Source organism: Plasmodium berghei, assembly GCF_900002375.2.
Source record: "Plasmodium berghei ANKA genome assembly, chromosome: 11".
Classification (NCBI taxonomy): Eukaryota; Apicomplexa; class Aconoidasida; order Haemosporida; family Plasmodiidae; genus Plasmodium; species Plasmodium berghei.
In genome coordinates, this window is record NC_036169.2 from 136,462 (window position 1) to 162,332 (window position 25,871).

Genomic DNA, 25,871 nt, shown 5'->3' on the forward strand with positions numbered 1-25,871 from the left:
AATCTCATATTTCCATTCAATATAATAGAAAATAAGTTAGGAATAAATTGTAAAATAATAAAAAAATATAAAGAAAGTTTTATAAATATATTAAACCCGCAAATACGAACTATATTAAAATATGTGCTAATAAATATACACATAAAAAATACACATGATATAAAAGAACATAATAAATATATACATTAAATTTATTAAGTATAATTTTTATTTTATTTTGCACTTGCTCATTTTAAACTGCAAATTAAAAAAAATATATAAATAAAAATAAAATACACCCATGTCTGTTTAGGCTATTATATATAATATAATATAATATAATATAATATAATATAATATAATATAATATAATATAATATAATATAATATATATATATATATATATTTCTTTATCTGTTTTCTTTCCTTTTTTATTGTTTCTCAATTTTAAAAAAATTGTAAATTATGAATATTCTGAATATTACTAACAAATTTGAAAACCCTTAGAATTTTTATAAGGAATACTAAAAAGCTTAAAAAATTCACATTTTTTTTTGTAAAGTTTTTGAAAATATTTAATTATAACTTTATAGATATATTTAAATTATCTTAATTATATTTATTCAAAATGATAAGCGGTATTCGCGTAAATGACAATTGTGTTACAGAATTTAATAATATGAAAATTCGAAAAACATGTAGATGGATAATATTTGTTATAGAGAATTGTGAAATTATCATTCATTCCAAAGGGGAAACCACATCATTAAAAGATCTTGTTGATTCTATTGATAAAAATAACAATATTCAATGTGCATATGTTGTTTTTGACGCTGGTAAATATATATATATTATTATTACTTTTCATATTATTTTATGATGTGTGTATAGTTATAACAATCATTTTAAACCGCTTTTTCCCGTGTATTATATCAAAATGTGTGCAATTTTTTAAAAAAACATGTAATCACATATTTTACCAACTTTTTTCACTTTTTTTATTTCTGCTTTTCTATTTACAGTAAACAAAATCCACTTCTTTATGTATGCAAGGGAAACCTCAAATTCTAGAGATAGAATGACATATGCGTCTAGCAAGCAAGCTTTGTTAAAAAAAATCGAAGGGGTTAATGTTTTTACATCGGTTGTTGAAAGTGCCCTAGATGTTGCCGATTTTAAATAAACTGACTTTTCAATTTTAAATTCTACAAATAAACCAAATAAATAAGTAATTGAAATAATTAGCTTAATTCTCCAAATAATGATGCCCATGTATTGAATGCATATACATAGACATATACAAGTTTTACATCTATTTCAAAGTTTAAAATAAAGAATAAGAAATAACAAATGACAAAACCGTTTTTTCTATATACAACAAAAAACAACAAAAAACATTTTAACGAAATAATCAAATTACAAAACTTATATTATTTGTGAATGTTCACAAAATGAAACAAAAAAAAAACATATATTCATCAAATTATATATTCTATATCTATACCTAATTATGTTTTTAGAATGCAAGCTCAAACAAATTAAATTGTTTATTTATGGTATTTATTACATATATCTATGCGTTAAAGTGTGTTACAATCATTTTTTCCTTTTTTTTTTTTTTCATTTATTTAAGTAGTATTATAAAAAAGTTATTGGAAACATATTGTGTTTATTTTTCAATATTTATCGATATAATTAAGATATAGAAATAAACATCGTTCTTATATTTATGAATAAACCAATAGGATAATCGTAAAAAATTAATATTGAAAATTAAGAATCTATATTATTCTTAACATTTAGAAAATTTGTATTCTTTCTTTATTCGATTTAATAAAATCAATCTCTTAAATTTATTTCCATTATGACTAAAATATTATATAACTATATCCATATATCGATTTCCACATTTTGATCATACATATTTATAATTTAAAAAAAAATGAAACTTATTTAGTATGCACTTTAAACAGTTTATTGTTTATAATTTTATTAACAAAAGGGAACTAAAATTAGACAAAAAAATGAAAAATTAGAAACATATCAAATAACAAAATGAAAAGAACAAACTATAATCAAAAAATCATTTTAATATTTAAAAAATAAATAATCATATCGAAAAAAAAATTTTCAACTTGTTATAATGAACTCAATTTGAACTTTGGTGCATTTTCTTCATCATTAAAATCAAATTCATCAAAAAAATTATCAATATTTAAGTTTAATTTTTTTTTTTTTTTTTTTTCCTCTGAAACTTCAAAATTCCATTCAAAGTCATCTAAAACCTCTTTCTCTATTTCATTTATACTTTTTAATTTATCATTTTTTGTATTTATATTCAAATTTAAATTTGTTTCATTTTTTGTCGAATCTTTCTTATTACTCATTTTCTGTCCTTTTTCATTATACCATAAATTTCTCGAATTATTATTTATACCTTCTTGTAAATGTGTTTTTTGTTTTTTTTCACAAAATTTATATCCATGAATATAAATAGGATTAACATCTTTTTGATTAACCCAATCATTCAAAATTACATTTTTATTATCATTCTTTTTCGTGTCTGTATTGCTAACTCCAATATTTGTTACGGATTTTTTCAACAAAGGAATAACAAAATCAAATAAATCAAAAGTAATTTCACGAATTTCATAAGATTCATCAATTAGACATTTAACTATTAATGGCATTATATTTAAAATAAAACGTTTTATATCAAACTGATTATATGTAGCTTTTATAGCTTGAAGTGTAGCAGCTCTTATTTGAACATGCATATCACATAATCCTATTTTGTAAACATTTTCTAGTATGTTTTGTTTATCTTCTAATATATAATTTGCTATTTTCGCAACACATATAATAGTATTTGTTTTAATACAGCAATCCCTTTCTTTTAAATTTTCTAATAATATATGCAAAGCCTGTGTTCTTATACTGTTTTTTAATTTAGGATATATATAAATAAAATTTTTTATTGTTGCATTTTTTATTGAAATATTATTATCAGAAAATCCATACATATATGACAAATATATTTCATTCATATTATTATTATTTAAATTTTTTTCAACAATTGGAAAACACTCTAATAATATATATCTAATATATCTATCTGTTTGTAAAAAATATTTTAAAAAAATCGGATATATCATTTTTTCAAAATCATTTGTATTCATATCTTTAGAAATTATTAACATAATTTGTAAACATTTCTCTAAATTTTCAGATACTTCTAAATTTTTAATAATTTCTGGTAATATTAATTGAACCTTTACATCAAAATTTATATTATCTAAATTTTCATAAAGATTACAAAAAAAATTATTTTTTTCAATTCGAGATTTCATATGAACCTCCGTTAAAAATAGCATTGTCTTTACTATATAACTTCCCGTTATATTATCGCTATTTAATATTGTGGAAAAATTTATATCTATACCCTTTACACTATATTGAAGTAATGCCTCATATATATTCCAAAGGTTTTGTGGTAGATAATTTTTGTATATTTGTGTTGTATCTATGTTTAAACAAAATTTATTTTTTATATCTTTGAATGTTTCACCATTTCGAAAATAATCATCTCTATGCTCCACAGAAAAACTAGTATTTTCAATATCCATATTAAACGAATTACTTTCCTTATTTTTAAATTCTATCATATAATTTTGATAAGACCATACCATCAAATAAGCTAATCCATATGCATCAATTGCAACTGGTTTTGCAACATTTGAAAAATCTATTAACTTGTACCCATAACTAAAAAATAAATGATCTTTAATATTATTTATAATATTATGTATATTCATATCTTTTTCATATATACAATCAAATAGTGACAATTTCCATCGACCTTTAGAAGTAACAAAAACAGAAAAAGGATTTACTAAACAGTGAACATAATTAAAATTGTTAATAAAATTAACAGCATTAATAATTTCATATATTCCCCATATAGGATCACCTTTTATTTTTTCAAAAAATAATGGCACACATTTTTCCGTTACTATATATATTCTTTTATCATTGTCAAATGTATATAATACTTTTAAAATATTAGGATGAATTAATTTTTTAGAATAATTTAAATGATTATTAACATATTTTTTAACATTACTATGAAAATCTTTGTTACTTTTTTCATAAATAAAAATACTAACCTCTTCGTTATGTTTATTTACTCCATCATATATATCATAATATCCTCCTCTAATTCCATTATATTCGATTTTATTTTTAATTACATAATTAAAATTTGGGGGTAAATCCCCAAATAATTTATCGACAAAATACTGCAACATCCTTTTTATTCCTTTCCTTATTCCATATGAACTTTTATTTAGATTATTATCTTAATATTTGTTTTTTTTTCTGAACCGTTCATAGCTAGCTAAAATTTATAAGAAATATTGTGGAAGAAAAAAAAAATTGACATATTTACATGCATGTTCATACATAATTATTCATAATTTTTTTTTCAGTCTTTTCGCTTGTTCATTTCTATTCTCACGATACATATTATCAATGTAATAAATATTGTAGAATTTTACTTCAACTTTTATGATATCCTTTTTCCAGTTCAATCAATTTTTAACTTATTTCCCCTTTTTCACATTTGTTTTATATTTAAATTAAGTAATATTCATGTATTTACTCAATTTTGGAAAAGCATTATACGACTAGGGTATTATATACACATAATTATTCACTATATATACAAAATTTATACTAAGCTAGTTTTTAATTGCCATATTACTATACTTCAGTGTTCATTAATTTGCTAAAAAAATAATAGCACAACTTCTCATTTAATTTTGTACTAATCCTATAATACTTTATCTATATATACAATGTATTGATTTTTTTTTTTCTATTTTCAGCTTCTCTCAAATTCATATGCAACATATCTCGTTTTTTATTACTTTCCACTTAATAGTTTTATTTATACCTTTACAGTTTTTAAAATTATAATATCCTCATTTTTCAATTTAAAAATAAATTAAAAAGTATAATGAAAAAAATATAAAAAAATCGGATATAAAATGCGGGGGGAAAAAATATGCACATATAATGATCAAATTTAAATACAATTTTTCAATTAACCTCTATTCCACTCTTAAAAAATCTCAATTAATTTTCACATACATAATTTAGCTGAAAAAAATTATTTATAAACTATAATCATGTATATGTATGAATATTTTTTCCATAATCTTGACTTTTCATAAGCGCACAATATTATAAACCGTTGCTAGCATATTTTTTACTAAAAAAAAGTATCTTCCCCTTCATTAAACCATATGAAACATATATTTGTAATAACATCACTTTCGAACTTCATTTCCATTACACTCGTTAGACATAAACATATATTTGCCCACACATGTACAACAGTTAGTCTCGCAAGGAAAGTCACAAAAACATGAACAAAAACATAAACAAAAACAAAGAATAAGCTACCAACTGGTCAAATAATATTACACACATATAAATTACAATTTGTGACAAACGAAAGAAAACCCTACTTGTTGTTCATCTCCAAAACTTTTATATAATATTAAAAATTTAAACACAATATCACTTCTTACTTATTCGAGCTCTTTCATATGCTTATATTTTCGAAAATATGCCTGAGCTAGCTGTAGGTTTTTTATGTTCAATTCTACAACTTCTTTCTTTTTTATTCTAGTAACTATTGCAGTAGCTATATTACATAAATTTTTATAACATTTTAAATTATTATTAATTATTTCTCTGATTTTACTCACGCACTCTTTTTTCAAAAATATCATACTTTTTCCAACCTATAAAATGAAACAACACATATCACATAATTATATATGCATCCATCCATATATGTATATACATATATATATATATATATATAGTAAGCTCTCCCTTTTATAATTTTTTCTTTTATTATCACCTTGTATAAGTCTGGGTCAACAGTATTCTGAAGAATCGTAGAAACCTTTTCCTTATCGGTTAAGTTCGAATCTTTTGAAGTAGAGTAATCTAAATACTCAAAATAACTTAAAAATACATCAAATTTATATTTATATTGAAAAAAAAAACTTATATTTAACGTTTCAATAATAGATAAAGCAAAAAGCTGAGGAAAAACCTTTTTTTGATTAAAATTGTTCTTTTCCTTATTTTCGTTCGGTTTTATACATTTTATAAAATATATATTTGTGCTTTTTAAATAAGAAATTATATTATTCAAGTTTTTCAAATATTTAAATGTTATCAAATTTTTACGTCCTAATGATTCTGAAACCTCCACATCTGCATACAAACTTCTCACTAAATTGTTATTCGATACCTGCAAGGCAAATCCGGAATAAAAAAATGAAAAATAGCAAAATTGCGAACAAGATAACGAACAAGATAACGAACATAATAACCCCATCTCCATATTTTCCAACATTTTGCGGTTCTTTCCCTTGAACCCACACTCAACTCACATCTATTCTAACCTTTAAAAGACGTACAATATTTGATGGCAAAATGTCCTTATTTTTTGATATAAAATTTGTAATAGTATATGTTACATCACTTACGGTATGTTTAATCACAAAGTTCTTGTTAATGTCTCTCTTTGTAGAAGCATATTTTGCATGCTTCGAAAATTTATTTGTATATACACTTATAATGCTCTACAATCAGTATCCCAAAAAAAGAAACTTATTATATAAAAAGTGATAAAAATAAAACTCTTAAATTTCAAAATTCAAAAGTAAGCATGTATAACGGCACATATGGAACCAAATTATACATCTTTATAATTAGAACCACAATATGTGTATACAACCTTTTACCTCATTTTTTTAACTCGCACTTACCTCATCGTTCTTGACTGGCCCCAAACAAGAATCCTCTAAAATAGAAACTATAGACGTCTTCCCTCGTAATAAATCAATAATACTTTCATTAGTTGTATATTTTACAGATTCAATCAAAATATCTTCTGCTTTATATAATTCAGTTTCTTTTTCATAAACTATATATAAATATATACTATGTATCTCTTCATTTGCTATATTAATTAACAATTGTTCCAAGGAATTTTTTGAAAATATCTCAAAACCAAATATATCTAATATTCCTATATAATTATTTAATTCCTTATTATTATTTAAAAAATTATTTATTCTTTTTGTTATATATGAAAATATTTTGTTATATAAATCTTTTGATATTGATTTGCATATAGACACTGATTCTTCTACTGATAATGGAATCTCAATCTTTTGATTTGCTATTGTTTTTTCAGTAAATACTAAACAATCTTTTAAATTCTCATAATTTATTCCTAACAAATTACTTATTTCATTCACTAATTCTAAATTAGTTTCATCTAATTCACTACAATTTGTTTTCCCTCCTTTTTCAATCTCTTTATATTCCACATTTCCCAATAATAACAATCCTAAATAAATAGAAAATACATATATTAAAAAAAAATAAATATAATAAAAAACAATTTAAGTTCATATATCTATGAATCATACCAGATAAAGTCAAAAACATATCGCCTTTCATATCGTGCATTTTCATCTTATCAAAGGAAATCATTAAATTGCCAAAATCCTTACTATCATCAATTTCTGAAAATATTCACAAACAATTTAAGTTATATATAATTATAAAAAATAAAAATAGTTCAATTTACTTTTTTCTTTTCTTTTTTTATCTATATTACCTGGTATAACCACATTTTTATTAACAATATATTTGTATTCATTTTCTGATCTTATTTTATATTTATTTTTCAATTCTTGACTCATTCCGTTGAATATTTGATAAAAAATGTGATACCCTCGTTCTTCTTCTTCCTATGCATGTAATCAAAAAGGGAGTTATAAAAAATTAATACGTGTATGCATATTTATAGGTATAGACACAAAAATTATACAAAGAATCGAAATACCCATTTTATCGTTTCTATACATCCAATTATTTTGCTATCATATATAAAACGGTTATAGTTTTTAACTAAATTTACCTGTGATACTACTCTTATATTTTCCAATAAAAATATTTCAATACTTGAAGAAACGATGTTTTGATATTCATTTAATTCAATTTTAATATATTTCCCGTATCGACTTGAATTGTTGTTTTTCAATGTCTTTGCATTACCAAATGCCTAAAAAAAAATATAAAGTAAGAAAAAATTCCAAACTAATTGTACAAAATAACCAAATTTAACCATTCATACACATCATCATCTGTAGTTATACATATAAAATACAATTCTTAATTCTTTTCAAACATACCTCTAGTATAAAATTCGAATCCCATAACGTATTAGAAATCTCGTTATCCTCTTTAATACCTGATAAATAATATTTTATTACAAGCTTTGAAGCTTCAGTTTTACCAGATCCACTTTCACCACTTATTATAATAGATTGATTGGTATGTGTGTTTATAAAATCAGCCATAGCTTCTTTTGCATAACTATAAACATGCGGTGGAAGTTCGTTTGTATTTTTATTCTTATATTCATTAATGTCTACATCAATAACTTGGTAAGGGTTTATTGATATTAACATTGGCTCGGCTATTGTATATATATAATTTTTTTTATATCTTAAACATAACATGTTTAAAACTTCTGCAGAGTTATGATGAATCATATCATTTAATCTATGGTTATCTACATTTATTATAGAATTGCAATTAAATAAATCCTCTTTTTTAACTACATATTCACTATTCGTCTCAGGAATTGTTTCTTTTACTCGGTAATTTTGTCCATCAACACTAAGAACTAAACATTTAAAAAAAACAACATCAGGATAAAGAGTAGCATTAGGGCTCTTGTGTGTCCATATATAAAAATTACCCCCTTCAAATCCATTTTTACTTTTATCAACAAATTCACTATTCACTCGTAAATAATCACTTAGTTCATTTGCGTTTTTCATTATTTATTTTTTTTAATTCAACATATAATTTTCTCAATATTTTTTCCATTATACACACACATATATATATGTATGTAATTACAACGATTTTGCATAACTAATGTATATGTTTTTTTTTTTTTTCTTTTATTTATATTAAAAAAATTATAAATTCGTAAAAAGTTTCATATTTGATTTATTCTTTTAGTAAAAAAAAAATTTACAAATAATTTGTTCTACTAAATTGGTACAATTTTCATTTTTTTTTTCTCATTTAATTTTTAATAAAATGATACTAGAACTGCATTATTTTTTATATAAATAATATTTAAAAGTTATATATATATGTTTCTTTTTTCTTTTTTAAAAAATATAATATTTTAACAACAGTTTAAAAAAATATATAACAAGATTAAATTGAGAGAAAAAAATAGCTGCACACTAATAATTTATTTTTTTCCCCTTTTTTGTCTGAACTGTTCATAATAATAGTAATATTTTTCAATTTTTTATAATCATAAAGTTAAATTCAATAATTGTAAATATTTTACAATTTTTATGGAATAAATTTAAATGAAATAATATAAAATATAGATCTTCCTAGTAAAGGTGAAAATAAAAATTTTCCAATTATGGAAGATTGCTCTCCTTTCCATAAATTCAACTTTATTAACTTTTTCAAAATAATATAATTCGAAAAAGTATATTAAAAATTTATAAAAATTTCATATTATTTTAAGTCTATATCTAAATTTTTATAGTCTGTTATTTTTATATATTATACATATATAATTAAAAAATAAAGTAAAAAAAATTAATCATGCACATATAGTATATATATAAAATATTATTCCACAATGTTTATTCGTTTGTTTCACATTCGTTAACTAATCCTTTATAGGAATCAACCATAACGTGCTGAACAAGTGTGTACATTCTTTCTTTAGAGTCTTCATCTTCATTTCTTATACGCTCAATTTTAACTCTAACTCTTTTAGGTGGATTTCGAATACCCTTTGACCAAATAAATTTGTTTAATTTTACATCCAAACGTACATCCTGTATAAAAAATGAAATAATAAACCAAACAATGATATATATAAAGCAAACTTTATATTTTGTTTATCCCAATGTATACATTATAATTTACGGACATTCATCATGTACATGTATATATGTAACACAAATTAATATACGAAATATCTTTTATAAAACATACTTCAATTGTAATTATAATTGAGTTACAATAAAAAATTAAAAACATATTTTTAACTATACCTTTGTGTGCATTAATTTTCCGGCTATATGTTTGATTTCCTTAATAGCTCTTGGGGCTTTTCTTTTGTAACATACATCATGGGTCAATTTGCTCAAATTGATTGTAATAACCTTGGTTGATGGTTTTAAAGTTTTCTTCTGTTTTTTTACAGCTATAAAAAAAAAATGTTAAGGAAACTCTATATAATATTACATATATTCTATTATACTGTTGATATGCTACATACATATACATATATATATTATATAGCCTTTAATCCTTTCAGCTTTTTTAAAAGGATATTAATATTTCCTTTTCTACTTATTTTATTATACAAAATAACTTTTCTATATAACTATATTTTTTATGTAATTAAAATTCTCATTTTCTTATACAATCCAGCATATTAATTATATATAATATCATATAACTTTTCCATTTTTTCGATTTATTTATTACCTTTAACCATTTTGCTATTGTTATAATGAAATAAGGTTATAAAATTAAAATTTACAGAATATCAGATTTAATTAGTAAAAATATATATTTTTTTTGTTTTGTGAAATATATTTTTTTATAAAAAAAAAATATCTTATTTATTTTCACCAATTTCGTAAGCTTTAATTTCTTTGTTTTAATAAATATATTTATATGGCATTCCTTAATTCTTTATTTGTGCAATATTACGAATTATTTTATTATTTTTGCAGAGTAGCTTTATTCGTATATAATAATAACAATAATAATATATATAATATCAAAATATGCTTAAAAGCCAAATATAAACTATTTTGTAGGTAATTTTATTCACATATAATATTACAAATGCAAAATATTAATCTTGTCAAATTATATATGATACATATGCACAATTTTCTTCTATGGAAATACTTCGTAATGAATATTAAATTTATATATGTAATAATAAACATAACCGTTTATATATAACATTTTTGGCAATTATTAATTATTTTACTTATCATGATTAAAAAGCAATTAAAACCATTTCTTTTAATAAATAGAATAATATATGCATACATACATATACATATTTATAGTTTTAATTATTTATTTTTGATAATATTTATAATTTATTTACATATATTTTGCTTTATATATAGAGGGCTGGAAGGGGTTTTATTTACATTTTGCGCCGTTAAATATATTAAAAAAAATTTCCATGAATATTTTAAATAAAAGCATTTCCTTAAAATTTTCTATAAATAATTTTTTTAATAATAGAATAAAAATATTTTCATATAACTTCAATATACTTTTTTTGTAAAATTCGCGAAATTAATTAAATATTTTGCTACACTTGCTATAATATATTTTGCTTGTTTGGCAAATCCAAAGAAATGCCACTTGTTCGAAATGAAAGAAAATAGAAAAAAATAGAAAAAAATAGAAAAAAAATAAAAGCCTATCAATATGAAGTATACATTACTGTACACTCTCATGCTCACCAAAAAATGCATTATGTGAAATTTGGGATAAAAAGAAAAGTAATAAAATAGTAATAATAAAATAATAATAAAATAATAATAAATGCAGCAGTTAATGACACTCATGTGCCAATAACTGTATTTCTAAAAGATAACGAATTATATATATCGGCCTAGTGTATTAAAGAAAGAAATACATTTTCCAATAAAGCTATAAGATATAATATCAATAAAATCTTGTCCTGGGGGGGGGTATTTTTTATAGTCATATCGATATATTAGAGATGAATTTTTAAGCCACAAATTGTTAGACATCCCTCTATGTATAATTCTAGAATCATAAATAATTAAATCAGTTTCTTGAACTTTAGGTATAAATGCTGATCCTGTTTGATAATATATGTTCATAAAACGTTTAAAATTATAAATAGCCTTTTTAATTCGACTATTTCTATATCCATTATTATATGTTGTTAAATTAACATTTTCTTTTAAATAAGAAAATAAATGACTTCCTAAAAAAAATTCAAAATTTCCAGATTCTTCATTTATTTTATTTAAAGGCATAATAATACTTAATCCATTTATTCCATTATCGACATGATAAGATTGTATCTCACTTAGAGGTTCATTATTTAGTAATTGCAATTCTGATATAAATAATTTATCATTATATTCACTTTTTATATTTAATTTATTTAATTCTGTATTATTTAATATAATATTTTTATCAAACATGCTAAAAATATTTTCATACATTCCTACTGGTAAATATGAATAAACAATATTTAACCAATATTGCTGTATATTAACAAACATATCACTTATTTTACTATTTCGTATTATACAATATTGACGTCCTCTTGTTGGTCTAATACAAAATACATTTGCATCTTTATCCATTAATAGTGGGGAAACATTTACATTATTTTTTGAATCCAAAAATAATTCTTTTTTTATTTTGTTTACACTTTCTTTTGGTAAAAAATTTTTTAATACAACTACTCCATATTTTTCTAAACTTTTTTTAATTTCATTTATTGTATCAATATTTAACACATAAGAAACTTGATTAATATAATTTGAATTTTCATTTAAAAACCTAGAACTATTATTTTGTTCATTTTTTCTATTGTTTTCATTACCTATTCCAAGATAATTATTTATTTCGATCCCAATGTCTTTTGAAGTGTTTTCACTACAATGTCTATAAGACCTTTTAATTTTTATAAAATCAAAAAAATTATTTCGTTTATAATTAATTAGTAAATATAAATAACAGTATGCATATAACTCATCAATAAAACTGTTAAATATATCATCTTTTTTTTTCGTCTCTATTATTTTTTTTCGTTTTAACATAAATTCCTTTAGATGCTCAAAATTTAAATTTTTTAAAAAGTCGTCCTTTTTTTCCCATTCATTAAATTGACTATTTCTTCTCAATTTTGGGGAATTGCTTGAATTTCTCAAACTTGTTGTCTCATATCCATGCTCATTAAAATGATTTACAATTTCGTCAACAAGTTTGTCGACAATTTTATCAAATTCATTTTCTTTTTCCAAAACATTTTTTAATTTTTTTTTAGATTTTTCAAAAATATTGTTTAAATATTGTAAATGATAATCTATTGGAAAATAATTGTTTGCCCCTTTATAAATATAACTTATCGGCACATTAAAATTATTACATATTTTTTCAATTTTATCATTATATTTTCCTCTATCAATATATTCAAAGTTATAATTTGATAAATAAAAGTATATTTGAGGCGGAGCCTTTTCTTGGAATGCTAATTTTTTTTTCTTAATATACTCATTACATATTCCTGTAAAATGGGAAACATAAAAAGAGTGATCATTTAATCAAAAAACTCAAAATGAATAAAGAACAATGGCTACCAATAAAATAATTCATTTATATATTAACCTAAATTTATGGATACAAATGATAAGGCATAAAATAAATACTTATATTCAAATCTGGTTACTAACGAATTTGTGGATTTATTCATTTGTTTTTTTTGAAAATTAATATATATCACATTGAGGATATAGTATAAAATTTATATTCTGATTTATTATTATAATTCATCACTATTTTGTTTAACTTTTTTTTTTTTCCCACTACTCCTTTTATTTGTCATTTCAGGGGATTTCTGAATATCCTAAATAAAATGTGATATTTTTTCTGTTTGAAAAAAATAAAATAAAACAAGTTACAAAAATTAATTTGTTAATTTCGAATTATTTTAAATTACAAAATTTTCTAAAACACATCACACATGTATATTATATATATCCACAACTATATAATTATAGATGCATACATAATTTTATTATTTCCCATTCTAATATTTATTTCAAAATAAGCACATTTTCTCAATTTCATGTAATTCCAATTATTTTCATTTTGATCGCTTGTTCACATTTTTTATAACATCATTTTATTATTAACCATTTACTTTTTGGCAAATTCATTTTGGAAAAATCCACCATAAATAACTATAAATGAAAAAAATAAAGAAACACATATATTTTTTATATATCAACTTATTTAATAACTATATTTTTATTACTTTTCATACATATATATATTTTCCTATTTCCAAAGTGTTTTATATCATTTATTATATTTCATCAAATGGTGAAATGTATCAGTTTTTTTTTTTTTTTTCATCTTTCTGAATATTGCCAATTTTATCAACCATTTTCATTATCCTAAACCTCTTCAATAATGAATAAAAACTAGTTTGTATATATTAGGGTTCTTTTGAAAAAGAAGTATATGGTATATACATCCGCATAAATTAATACAATATTTTAAAAGTGATGAGCATATAAAGGGAATAGTATAAACTGACATTATATGTGCATATCTCTATATTTCACAGATATATAGTAAATACAAAAAAAACAAAATATATTCACATAAATATAAGAAGAAAGCACGTAACATATACAAACCATTGTACAAGGCATCTTATTTGATTTCCAAAAAAAATAGTTTTTAAGAATATTTATTGATAATATAAGATGGTTAACTTTTGCAAACCAGACAAACTTCTTATAGAATATAGTGAGCTTAGATGCATATGTTTTTTTTATATTTTTTTATTATTATGTTTTTTTATTTGGATTTTTCATAAGAAATGGATCCGAGATAACATAGAAAAAAAACACAAATTAAAAAATTATGAAGCTATTTTTAAAAGTGAAAATGTTGAATTTTTTAATTACATCTATGAAACAAATGATCCCAACGAAATTGTAGTAAAACAAGAAGGATATAAAAATTGCTATATTGGTTTTTTACTAAAAAAAATATCAATATTTTTATACATATGTACACATATAATTATAATCACTTCAATATATAACGAATACTGCATTAAAATAAATAATGAAATTTTATGGAATGATAGAGCTTTGGAATTTTTTGTTTTTTTTTTATTAAGCTTAACTATAACATATGGTATATTATTAATCAGAAAGCATATACAAAGTTTATTTTTAAAGCCATCTATATTAAAAGATAGTGATTATATTATTATTTATACTTTAAATGAAGAATACAGCACTTTTTACAATACAAACTATTTTAAAAAATGTATAACACATATTAACTATATGATACATAGTTTTACAAAAAAAAAAAAACAATTTCTTAAAAAATGTAATTTTCAAAAATATAATACCTCATTTTTACAATTTGTTTGCAACTCTCTAGATTTAATTAAAAATTATATTCCTTTCCCAACTTTTTTAGAAAAAATAATTCAAAATATAAAAAAATATATAAAACAATCAGAAGTATCATATTCAAATATAAATACACACTCTTTTCATGATACAAAAAAAAAAACTCACAATTTTTATGCAAACTCATTATTCATTGATAATAATGCAGAATCCCTGTCTAATTCTGAATTAAGAGCTAGCAACAATAATATTGAAACATCTCAAAATATATTAGAAAAAATTAAACGAAAAAAAAAACAAAATGATGATAATAAATCAACATATAAAAATCTATCAGACATTTCAGAATACAAACAAAATGAAACAACAACAAAAAAATTTAAGTTACATAAAGTACAAGTTAAAACAAATGAAAAAAATGTTAAATATTTTTTTTTTAGAAGTATGAAATATTTATATAACGAAGAAAAAGATGCATTTATTAATATATCTTATAGTATTGACGAAAAAGTAAATAATTTTAATTTTAATTATATTTTAAAAAAAGGAGGATTAAATAATAATGAAATTATACATAATATAAATCAATATGGTTATAATAATATACATTTAGAAGTAAATTCATTTTTTACAAATCTTAAAAGAGAGTTACTAGATGGAATATATATGTTTCAACTTTATCTAACTTATAAAAATTTATTTTGGAAAGAAATGATTACTTCAATAATTTGGATTGTTATATCTATTTTAACTGTAATTAAAAAAGTTTTAAAAAATCAAAAAAATAAAAAAGAAATATATGATAACATTCAATCAAATAGTAATATTAATGTAACTGTTTATAGAAATGCATTAGAACAACAAATATCATCTAACAATTTAACAATTGGTGATATAATTATTATTAAATCACAAATGACTATTCCTTGTGATTGTTTATTATTAACTGGACAGGTTCTAGTAGATGAAAGTTTGTTAACTGGTGAATCACGACCTATGAAAAAAACAGCTACATATAATGAAAATCGACAAATTTTTAAAAATGAAAAAGAACAAAACAATGATACAGAATTCTCTCTAAATAAGCAAAATAAAATAAATCCAAATAATATTCTATATGCTGGTACAAATATTATATCAATATTAAACTCCCCTGAAAATATATACGCAATTGTAATAAATGTGAGTATATATACTTATAAAGGAAAATATATGCAGAATGTTTTATTTCCAAACCCTTTACTTTTTAAATACGATTCACAATTGCCAATAGTTTTTATGTTTACAATTATTTTTAGTCTATTTTGTTTCTATTTCCAAATTAGATATTTAGGTTTAAATATGACATCTGTTTTTTATTCTATCGGAACATTGTCACAAATATTACCTGTATGGACACCAGTTGTGTTAAATATTGGATTAAACATTTCAACAAATCGTTTAAAAAATGAAAATAATATTTGCTGTATTGCTCCTTCTAGAATTCCAATTTGTGGAAAAATCCGAGTTTTTTTTTTTGATAAAACAGGAACTATTACTAATCACAATTTAGAATTTTCAGGAATACATTTTTGTAATAATATTTTATCACCTCAAAAAAATATAGTATCTAAATATTTTGAAAAAAAAAATCTAGAACCCATAGATAACGATGATATCAATGCTTCTATTCTCACATTTTCCAAAACAAACACAAATCCACTAACTCTAACTGATTTAGCCACAAATGAACAACACAATAATCAAACAACATTAGTAACAACTAATATAATAAATATAGACACAATTAATAGTAAACATTATAATGAAAAAGAAAATAATAAAAAAATAATAGATAAAAATAGTATGAAAAATGGAGAAAATAGTAAATCAGTAAATTCTTATTATTGTAGTGCTTATAATGAAGTAGGGGAAGAAGATATCAGTTCGTCAATATTTGATAAACTAAATTCAAATAAAAATATTCTTGAAAAAAATATAAATCAAAATAATAAAATAGAAATTACAGATAAATTATCAAGCTCCGAAAAAGATGATTTCAAATCACCAAATTTTTCTATTTGTGAAAAAAATAGTCGATCTAGTAGTGCTGATTTATTTCAAAGTTATGACGAAGGTGAATATCAAAAACATTCTGAAAATATTCCAATTTCAGATGAAAAAATAAATATTAATTATCAGTCTAATAATTTTGATGAGCTTCGAAAAAATGCTGAAAATAAAGAAGCTTTAAAAGATTCAGAAACTTTTAATGATCATATTAATCTACCAACTAATTCTAATAATATAAATTATTTTACAAATAAACCAAATACAATAAAAGAAGAAAATAAAAAAAATAATTCAAGTTTTGATGAAAATAACAATATATCAATCATAAATAAACATTTTATAGATTCAAATTCTTCTATAAATTCAGTAACATCACTTCTTTATAATAGCAAACTAGTATGGGCAAATAAAATAACTCTTGAAAATATGCCAGAAAATTATAATCTAGTAGTATATGCATTGGCAGGTTGCTCATGTATTTATATAGATGATAATATAATATATGGAAATGAAATTGACAAAAAATTATATGAAGCAACAGATATGATTATACATAATTATATTAATGGTGATAATATTAATGTAAAAAGAATTTCATTAAAATTTGATTCTATTTATAAATCTTTTGATGTTATCAAAACTTTTGAATTCGATTATTACACAAAAATATCTACAACTTTGGCATTTGGCTATTTTGATTTTCCAGAAAAAGTTTATATTGTATTTTCAAAAGGATCATTTGATAAAATATATCAGAAATGTATTAAAACTGATGAACTTTATTTTTATAAACAAAAAGAACAAGAGTATAGTAAAAATGGGTTCTATGTCATTGCATTGGCATTTAAAATTATTTATGATTTACCAAAAAACAAAAGTAAAAATAATTTTTTTAATTTATCAAGAAATGAAATGGAAACAGATATGAATTTTCTTTCCTTAATTATGTTTAACAATCATATAAAAGTAGATGCACATTATGTAATACAAACTTTAAAGAATTCTTGTATTCGTCCAATTATATTAACTGGGGATAATGCATATAATTGTTTATATGTTGGAAATAAAATCGGATTATTTAATAATATAAATACTTATGAATCTTTTTATTCGTTGAATGTTAATTCAAATAATAATATAGATTATGCTAACAAAAGAAATAATACAAATTTTTCGAATCAAAATCCTTTTAATTTAACTGACATAAAATTTATGCCTTTTGAAAACCTTTTTAAATATAATTCTGAATCTAAAAATTTTAATAGTTCAGATAATTACTCTCAAATAAATAAACAATATATTCAAAACCATGAAAAATATAATCAGGAAACAAATCCTCTAAATTATTCAAAAAAAAAACAAGATAAAACCAAAAATTTTAAAGAAAATCTAAATCTTAACCAGGTAAATAATAATAATGATGTAGGAAAAAAAAACCAACATAATTCAAAATATAATACTCTTAATCAATATGATAGTAACATTATTGACACACATACATCTAAAATGGAAGAAGGATATCTTTTAGAATCACATAAAAATATGAATCCTGTAAATTATAACACCCATAATTATGAAGAAAATATTATAATATATGGATATATATTAAATGGAGAATTAATATTTGTTAACATACATAATGATAACAAAATTAACAATTCAATTGTTTTATATAAAGATATATATAAAGAAATTATATTAACTGGTGAAGCTTATAATTATATAAGGGATCACATTTTTAAAATTCAAAGTTCTGAAAATGAAATAAATTCAAATTTAATGCATACTAACAATGAATTCAAACAAAATTCAAAAAAAATAAAACAAAATTCTTCTATAGAACAATATAAAAATTTCCTTTTAAAAGTTAGAATATTTTCACGGCTTACCCCTAATAATAAAATGGAAATAATTAAAGATTTTATTAAATTCGATTATATATCAGGAATGTGTGGAGATGGTAGTAATGATTGCGGTGCTTTAAAAACATCACATGCGGGTTTGGCTTTATCTAATTCTGATACATCTGTTGTAGCCCCATTTAGTGCAAAAAATGAAAATCTAAAAAGTGTTATAGATATATTAAGAGAAGGTAGAGCATGTTTAGTTACATCTATAAATTGCTATAAATATATGCTATTATATGGCTTTATGATATCAATTATAAAAATTATTCTTTTTATGCGCGCTCATGCAATTATGTCAGAATATGGCTATTTATTTTTTGATAATATTATACTATTATTATTAGCTAAATCTATGACATTATCAAAACCTGAATATAAATTAAAAACACAAACCCCTACTTCAAGTATTATTGGCGCTCAAACTATACTATCTTTATTATGCACTCTCATAGTTAATTTTTTCTTTTTATATATTATTATGTTTAAATTTTTTTTTCTATATAATTTGCCATCCTCTTATTATATTAATATTTCAGCCCCTAAATCTTCTTGGTGGCTTATGAGTGATAACTATGAAAGTTTTCTAACATGTATTTGGTTTTGTTTTCAAATTGTTAATAGTGCCTTTATATTAACACTTGGTGGGAAATATAGGAAACATATTTTTTCTAATTACACATTTATGATGTAAGAAAATAAAATTCTACATATTTTAGAATCTAATTTATCATACTAATATATTATATTCCTAATTCAAATCCATATTTAAATTCTTCATTTTTTTTTCAGGTACTATGCCTTAATTAATTTATTTTTGTTTTATTTAACTATTGGGGGGCCCAATAAACTGACATGTCTTTTCCGTATGAATTGCAATGACGAAGTTTCAAAACAAACAAAATTTAAAATTTTGGAATTATTTTCATATTCGGCTGGAGGTTTATCCTTTTATGGCCCCAATGGAAATAATATTCTAAGCACTGAAGTTAAAATAAAATTCATTTTTTTAAACTTTTTAAATATAATCATTAATATTTTAATATCTAAATATATTTTATGTGAAAGATTTTATAATATTGTCAGAAAATTTTTTAAAATTCAAAATAGACGAATTCCCACTTAGTTATATTGTATGTGTGCATTTGATATGCTCACAAAAAATTAATATATGATAGATTGATGGATCAATCATATATTATTTTTTTTTTACATCAAATATTATTAATGTCTTTCATATGTTTATACATTTTTTCCTATTATAAAATTTGTTAAAACCTTATAGAATATTTGATTTCGATATTATCGTGGTAAATTTATGTACCCTTTTACACATTAACAATTTTTTTTTTTTTTTTCAAATTTATGCACTGTTCATAATTTTTTAAAACATATTTTTGTCAAATGACAACATTTATTTTTCAAAATGGAGAAAAATGCCAAACACAATAAATAACTAAAACATAACTAAAAATAACTGGCTAAATAAATAAAAATAGAGCATCATAACTTGGAAAAACTATATAAATGACCCACTCTAAGATAACAATGCGAAAGTAAGAACCAAATTCAATACACAACACCACAAATTTGCATATAAAGGTGCAGAAAATAAAAAAAAAACTCAAACAATAAGATACTATTTATAAGGCATCCAAATTAGTCATAATATTTATCATAGTAAAAATTTTACTGTATTGAACACCATTTTTTCTAAGGACGAATTTAAAAGGTTGTAAATAAAAAATATATATTTTTTTTATTTTGACAAATAAGAAAATCGGATATAAATATATTTTCCAAACATTGATACAGAAAAACGATATTAAAATTTGAGTACAATTTAACCTTTATTTTTCTATTAGATTTTTTGTAATATTTATCCGATTCGCGATCTTCTTTTTTAAAAATATCTAAAAAAAAAAAAAATACTCTATTCAAAAAATTAAAAAAAAATAAAAACATTAAAATATAAAAAAAAAAATAATATGAGCACATGCTGATTATACACTACACCCACACACTATATAAAATAAATTAAAATTTTTTATAATTAATATGTCTCTTTAAATATTATAATTAAAACTATTTTAAAAACAGTTTAGCATACTTTCAAAAAAACCCTTCTTATATTTGTTATCAGAAATGCATTTATGGGTAAAATCATATCGATGAGGCAAACAAAAAGTCTTTTTACATTGCTTACAAAAATAGCTATTAATGTCATTCAAAACCTGAATTAATATAATTTTTATTAATAAAAAAAAGAAATAATTTAACTTTCTATGCTTATATATATATATATATATATGTATATACATTTTCAGTTATATTAAAGCTTTCCAAAATAAAAAAATATGTTCATATATATTGTCATCGGGAATAAGGATATAACTCTATTTTATATTCCCTTTTATGAAATGAAAGTACTTTTTATTTGACACATTGACTTGTACAATTTATAATTGTCTATTTTATTTTTTACCGTTTTACATTTTTCTTTATCACATATTTTTGGTTTATTTGTTTTTTTTATATAAGTGCACTTATGAATTAAATGCCATTTTATATCTTCTTCTTCCTATATATATACAAAAAAAAAATAATAAATGTATTCAAATAAGTAGCGATTTCCCAAATGAATAAATAAAATAGTTTCTATATGCATATAGTTGATTCCTATAAACAACTATAATATTTATTCATTTTGTTATTTTCTATTTTATTATTTTGTTCACACTTACATCAGGAATTACTGCATTGCAGTATTCACATAAAATAACTTTTTTCAAATCAGAGTGTTTTAATTTAGAGCATACATGGTCTTGTGCTTTTTTATGTAACTCGCAAAACTAAATAAAAATATATACACATCAGACATTATATTATAGAAAATCAGACGGAAGCAATTCAATGGTACTATTCATATATATTTAAAAAAATATTAGTATCATTTTGTAGCATACACACGTTGATATATTCCACAAAATTTATTTTATAAGCAATTTTTTATATACATATGTGCTATTATTTTATACCATTAATTCACAATATTCACATTTGTGTGGAAGAAAATCATGATATCTACACCCTTCGAATTGGCATTTTTGAATGAAATTGGAAAAATGAGCCATATTAATTTTTTTTATATATATTATTTAGTCATATTGTCCTCATTTTTTTTTATTTATAAATATTTAAATATGTCGGGTTTTTCCATTATATGTTTTATATTCTATGTTCATAATTTTTTTTTATTTTATATTTACAGTTAATATTTTTTTTATTCCTTATGTTTTTTTTTATTTTTTGGCCATATTATTTTTTTTTATTTTTTTATCCAATTTAATTATTATAGCAAATTAAAACTAAAAAAATGAAGAAAAAAAAATATAATGGATGTTATTTTTTTATAGCACGTATTTTACCTAATATATAAAGCAACATAATACATATTATATTGTAGTTTACCTTTATATTGGGAAATTGAAAAATAATAAATCCTGAACGGATCATAAAGATAAACCAGCTATATTATAATAAACACAGACTGCATAAAACCGTTCTCTAATCTATGAAATGATATTTTCCTTCGCATATCTATATTTATTTATATTTTATTTTTAGTTTTTATATTAAACATAAATTTATTTGTTTATATTTTGTTAATTGATTGTTTACTCTTTCTGTATTTAAATCTCTTTAGAGCAATAAAGGATATATTTTCACATTATACACCAATGCACCGAATATACCTATTTACACATTTTTAATAATAGCCGTTTTAAAAATAAAGGTAATTCTAAAATTAAAACATTTACCGAGTTAAAGAAAAAAATAAGAAAATGCATAATATATAAATAAAAGGCGAACAAATTTAGACATCAAAAATATAGTAAATTTTTCAAATATGAAAAATTATATTTCGCACAATTTTTTATTTTCCTATTACACACCATTATAAATTTGTGTATATGCACAATTCATAAAATTTCCACGTTTTTGATTATTTTCGTTGTTTCGTTGTTTCGTTGTTTTTAAATTATTTATTTCCCGTTTTATTTTTGCATTTTTATTTTTAACAAATTTGTTTAGCTATTTGAAGTTTCAAACAAATTAAAACAAAATAATTTATGTTAATTCAAAGTATATAACAAAATAACTGTCTGTATACATTTTATTGCATTTTCTACAAATATAAATGTATATTGTACACTATTTGAGTATACTACACATGGTCATAAAGAAAACATAAATACTAGCGTTTTATTAAATATGCACTGTTAATTTTTTTTCGTTACACAAAAAATATAAAATATTAATACAACAATAAAAAAAAATTTTAATTCATTTTCATCCTTTGAACTAATTTTTAAATTAATTACACTTGAAACATACAATATACAAACATATATATGTATATATTATAGAGGCTTTAAAATTGATGCCTCCACTAAATATATTTTTTTCCCCCAATTTTTTTTATATCTGACATTCTTCCTATATGTATATATTTTTTTTTTTTTTTTTCAGTCTTTTTCTGGTTTCCCTTTTTTTATCATTTTTCCTTCCTTTGTCTACTTCGATATTTTTGTTTTGCTCGATCTTCTTTAGCTTTTACATTTTAAAAGCATTTGAAACGAAGATCGAGGAAAAGAATTTAAAAAGTCAAGACTTATTATGTTTTTTACGCCTTTTTTAATTTTGAGCTTATTTAGTTTAATAAATAGTTATAATATAAATAAATTGAGTAAAAACTTATTCCCTTATGTAAAAGTATTACACCAAAATGTGAGAAATGTAAAAGAAGAAAAAAATAATATTTATATTCCAAAAGACAAACAAAAAGACCAAATAAATTTTAACATTGAAAATTTTCCTGTTAAAAATGACGCCATAAATAATCAAAATTTGTATTTTTTTAAAAATAATGAAACCTTTTCTACCTTGCATGTTCAGAAATTATTGGTAGAAGAATTAAATAAAAATCATATACAAGTCCCTTCAATTATACAGTCAGATTTATTAAAATATTATAATCAAAATTCTGAAAATTTAAAAAATATTATTATAGCTGCAGAAAATGGTATAGGAAAAACTTTATCATATATAATTTTTATTTTAAATCATATTTTAAAAAAAAAAAAAAATATATTTGTTCTGATATTTCAGTATAATAATTTATTGTCAAATCAATGCTATGACATCCTTAAGCGTCTTTCCAGGTAATATAATTCAAAACTTTTTTTTTTTTATCCTATTTTGTAGTATTTCTTTTCTATACTTATGAATATGTGTGTGCAAGAATATATAGAGAAAAAAAATTGTAACATTTTCTTTTTTTTTAGAGATATTAATGTAAAAATAACCTGTTTAAAGAATAATGAAATAATCAAATTAAATACCAGTTCAATAGTAATTTCATCTCCAATCAAATTTGTTGCATATATGAAAGAAAACAAAGATATAGTGACACATTTTTTAGAAAATTTAAATTTTTTTATTATTGATGAAGTAGATATTATGTTTGATAAACCATATATTAAATATATTAACGAATTATATGAAGAAATTAGAAAACTAAATAGTTATAACGATGAAAAAAAAAATAATGATAATAAAGGGAAAGGAAAATTCATATCAATTATAACATCATCTACATTATCTAATAAAGGAGAAAAATCTATATACAAAAATATTATTAAATATGTAAAAGATTATATTATGATTAAAACAAATAATTTTCACAATATTCATCCTTTTATTAATTATAATTTTATAAATTTATCAAATTATAATATTAATCAAAAAATTTATGCAATAAAAAATATACTTTTAAAAACAAACCACAAAAAAGTTATTATTTTTTGTAACACTGTTAAAAGTTGTAACACTACATTTAGTATGTTGAAATCACATTTTGATAATATTTTTTCTTTTAATTCTTCTTTAAAAAAAGAAGATCAAATTCTCGTTTTAGACCATTTTAAAAATTCAGAAGATAACGTTATACTTGTTTCTACCGATATTATACATAGAGGAATTGACATTAAAAACATTACCCATCTTTTCCATTTTGATACACCTACGAATATTATAGTATACACTCACAGGTAAAAAAGAAAAATCGAAAAAAAAAGTAAATTTATTTATGATTAAGTAATAAAAAATTTACTAAATAAATGACCAAAACATAAAAATGTGTATTTGGCTATCTCCCAATAGCTTATTCATTTTCGACAGAATTATATATCATTTTTTTTCGTTTAATTTATTTTTGACCATATAACAATGAACATAGTTATTTATTATATTAATCAAATGTATTATTATTTTATTACCAAAAAATCATGTGCATATCCATATACATATTTTTACTTGCTTTCCCATTTACAGAAATGGAAGAATATCGAGGGGCGCCAATACGGGGGATATATACATTTTCAATGACGCCGAAAATTTAATAACAAAAAAAATATATCAATTCCATAAAAATAACATAAAATTTGAGGATATTTTTAGCAGAAAAAGATCATTACGAAAAAATTATAAAAGACAACTGAAAAAAATATAATAAAAGCTAAAAAATATATATATATATATATATGCA

At 21.3% G+C, this 25,871-nt stretch overlaps 8 protein-coding genes across 8 annotated transcripts; 3 read left to right on the top strand and 5 right to left on the bottom strand.

Moving 5' to 3' along the window:
- Window positions 1-607: 607 nt before the first annotated feature.
- On the top strand, window positions 608-1,162 carry PBANKA_1103100 (actin-depolymerizing factor 1; the record flags this gene model as incomplete). The annotated part of the gene is made up of 2 exons (XM_034565555.1): window positions 608-815; window positions 1,002-1,162. The coding sequence occupies 2 exons, from the start codon at window positions 608-610 to the stop codon at window positions 1,160-1,162; spliced, it is 369 nt and encodes a 122-aa protein (XP_034422240.1).
- Window positions 1,163-2,117: 955 nt separating this feature from the next.
- PBANKA_1103200 (protein kinase, putative) lies at window positions 2,118-4,286 on the bottom strand (the record flags this gene model as incomplete). Its single annotated transcript, XM_034565556.1, has 1 exon — window positions 2,118-4,286. One exon carries the CDS (start codon window positions 4,284-4,286, stop codon window positions 2,118-2,120), a length of 2,169 nt encoding a protein of 722 aa, XP_034422241.1.
- Window positions 4,287-5,573: 1,287 nt separating this feature from the next.
- PBANKA_1103300 (myosin B) lies at window positions 5,574-8,921 on the bottom strand (the record flags this gene model as incomplete). The annotated part of the gene is made up of 8 exons (XM_034565557.1): window positions 5,574-5,789; window positions 5,912-6,310; window positions 6,465-6,644; window positions 6,831-7,417; window positions 7,500-7,595; window positions 7,691-7,823; window positions 7,994-8,137; window positions 8,268-8,921. The coding sequence occupies 8 exons, from the start codon at window positions 8,919-8,921 to the stop codon at window positions 5,574-5,576; spliced, it is 2,409 nt and encodes an 802-aa protein (XP_034422242.1).
- Window positions 8,922-9,761: 840 nt separating this feature from the next.
- Window positions 9,762-10,627, bottom strand: PBANKA_1103400 (60S ribosomal protein L31, putative; the record flags this gene model as incomplete). The annotated part of the gene is made up of 3 exons (XM_034565558.1): window positions 9,762-9,959; window positions 10,179-10,330; window positions 10,618-10,627. 3 exons carry the CDS (start codon window positions 10,625-10,627, stop codon window positions 9,762-9,764), a joined length of 360 nt encoding a protein of 119 aa, XP_034422243.1.
- A 1,135-nt stretch (window positions 10,628-11,762) lies between these two features.
- PBANKA_1103500 (conserved Plasmodium protein, unknown function) lies at window positions 11,763-13,618 on the bottom strand (the record flags this gene model as incomplete). Its single annotated transcript, XM_034565559.1, has 2 exons — window positions 11,763-13,432; window positions 13,534-13,618. The coding sequence occupies 2 exons, from the start codon at window positions 13,616-13,618 to the stop codon at window positions 11,763-11,765; spliced, it is 1,755 nt and encodes a 584-aa protein (XP_034422244.1).
- A 1,021-nt stretch (window positions 13,619-14,639) lies between these two features.
- On the top strand, window positions 14,640-20,387 carry PBANKA_1103600 (cation transporting P-ATPase, putative; the record flags this gene model as incomplete). The annotated part of the gene is made up of 2 exons (XM_034565560.1): window positions 14,640-19,951; window positions 20,054-20,387. The coding sequence occupies 2 exons, from the start codon at window positions 14,640-14,642 to the stop codon at window positions 20,385-20,387; spliced, it is 5,646 nt and encodes a 1,881-aa protein (XP_034422245.1).
- A 563-nt stretch (window positions 20,388-20,950) lies between these two features.
- PBANKA_1103700 (AN1-type zinc finger protein, putative) lies at window positions 20,951-22,395 on the bottom strand (the record flags this gene model as incomplete). The annotated part of the gene is made up of 6 exons (XM_034565561.1): window positions 20,951-20,974; window positions 21,110-21,174; window positions 21,372-21,495; window positions 21,747-21,842; window positions 22,006-22,113; window positions 22,300-22,395. 6 exons carry the CDS (start codon window positions 22,393-22,395, stop codon window positions 20,951-20,953), a joined length of 513 nt encoding a protein of 170 aa, XP_034422246.1.
- A 1,546-nt stretch (window positions 22,396-23,941) lies between these two features.
- Window positions 23,942-25,835, top strand: PBANKA_1103800 (ATP-dependent RNA helicase DDX27, putative; the record flags this gene model as incomplete). Its single annotated transcript, XM_034565562.1, has 3 exons — window positions 23,942-24,486; window positions 24,610-25,374; window positions 25,658-25,835. 3 exons carry the CDS (start codon window positions 23,942-23,944, stop codon window positions 25,833-25,835), a joined length of 1,488 nt encoding a protein of 495 aa, XP_034422247.1.
- Window positions 25,836-25,871: the final 36 nt, after the last annotated feature.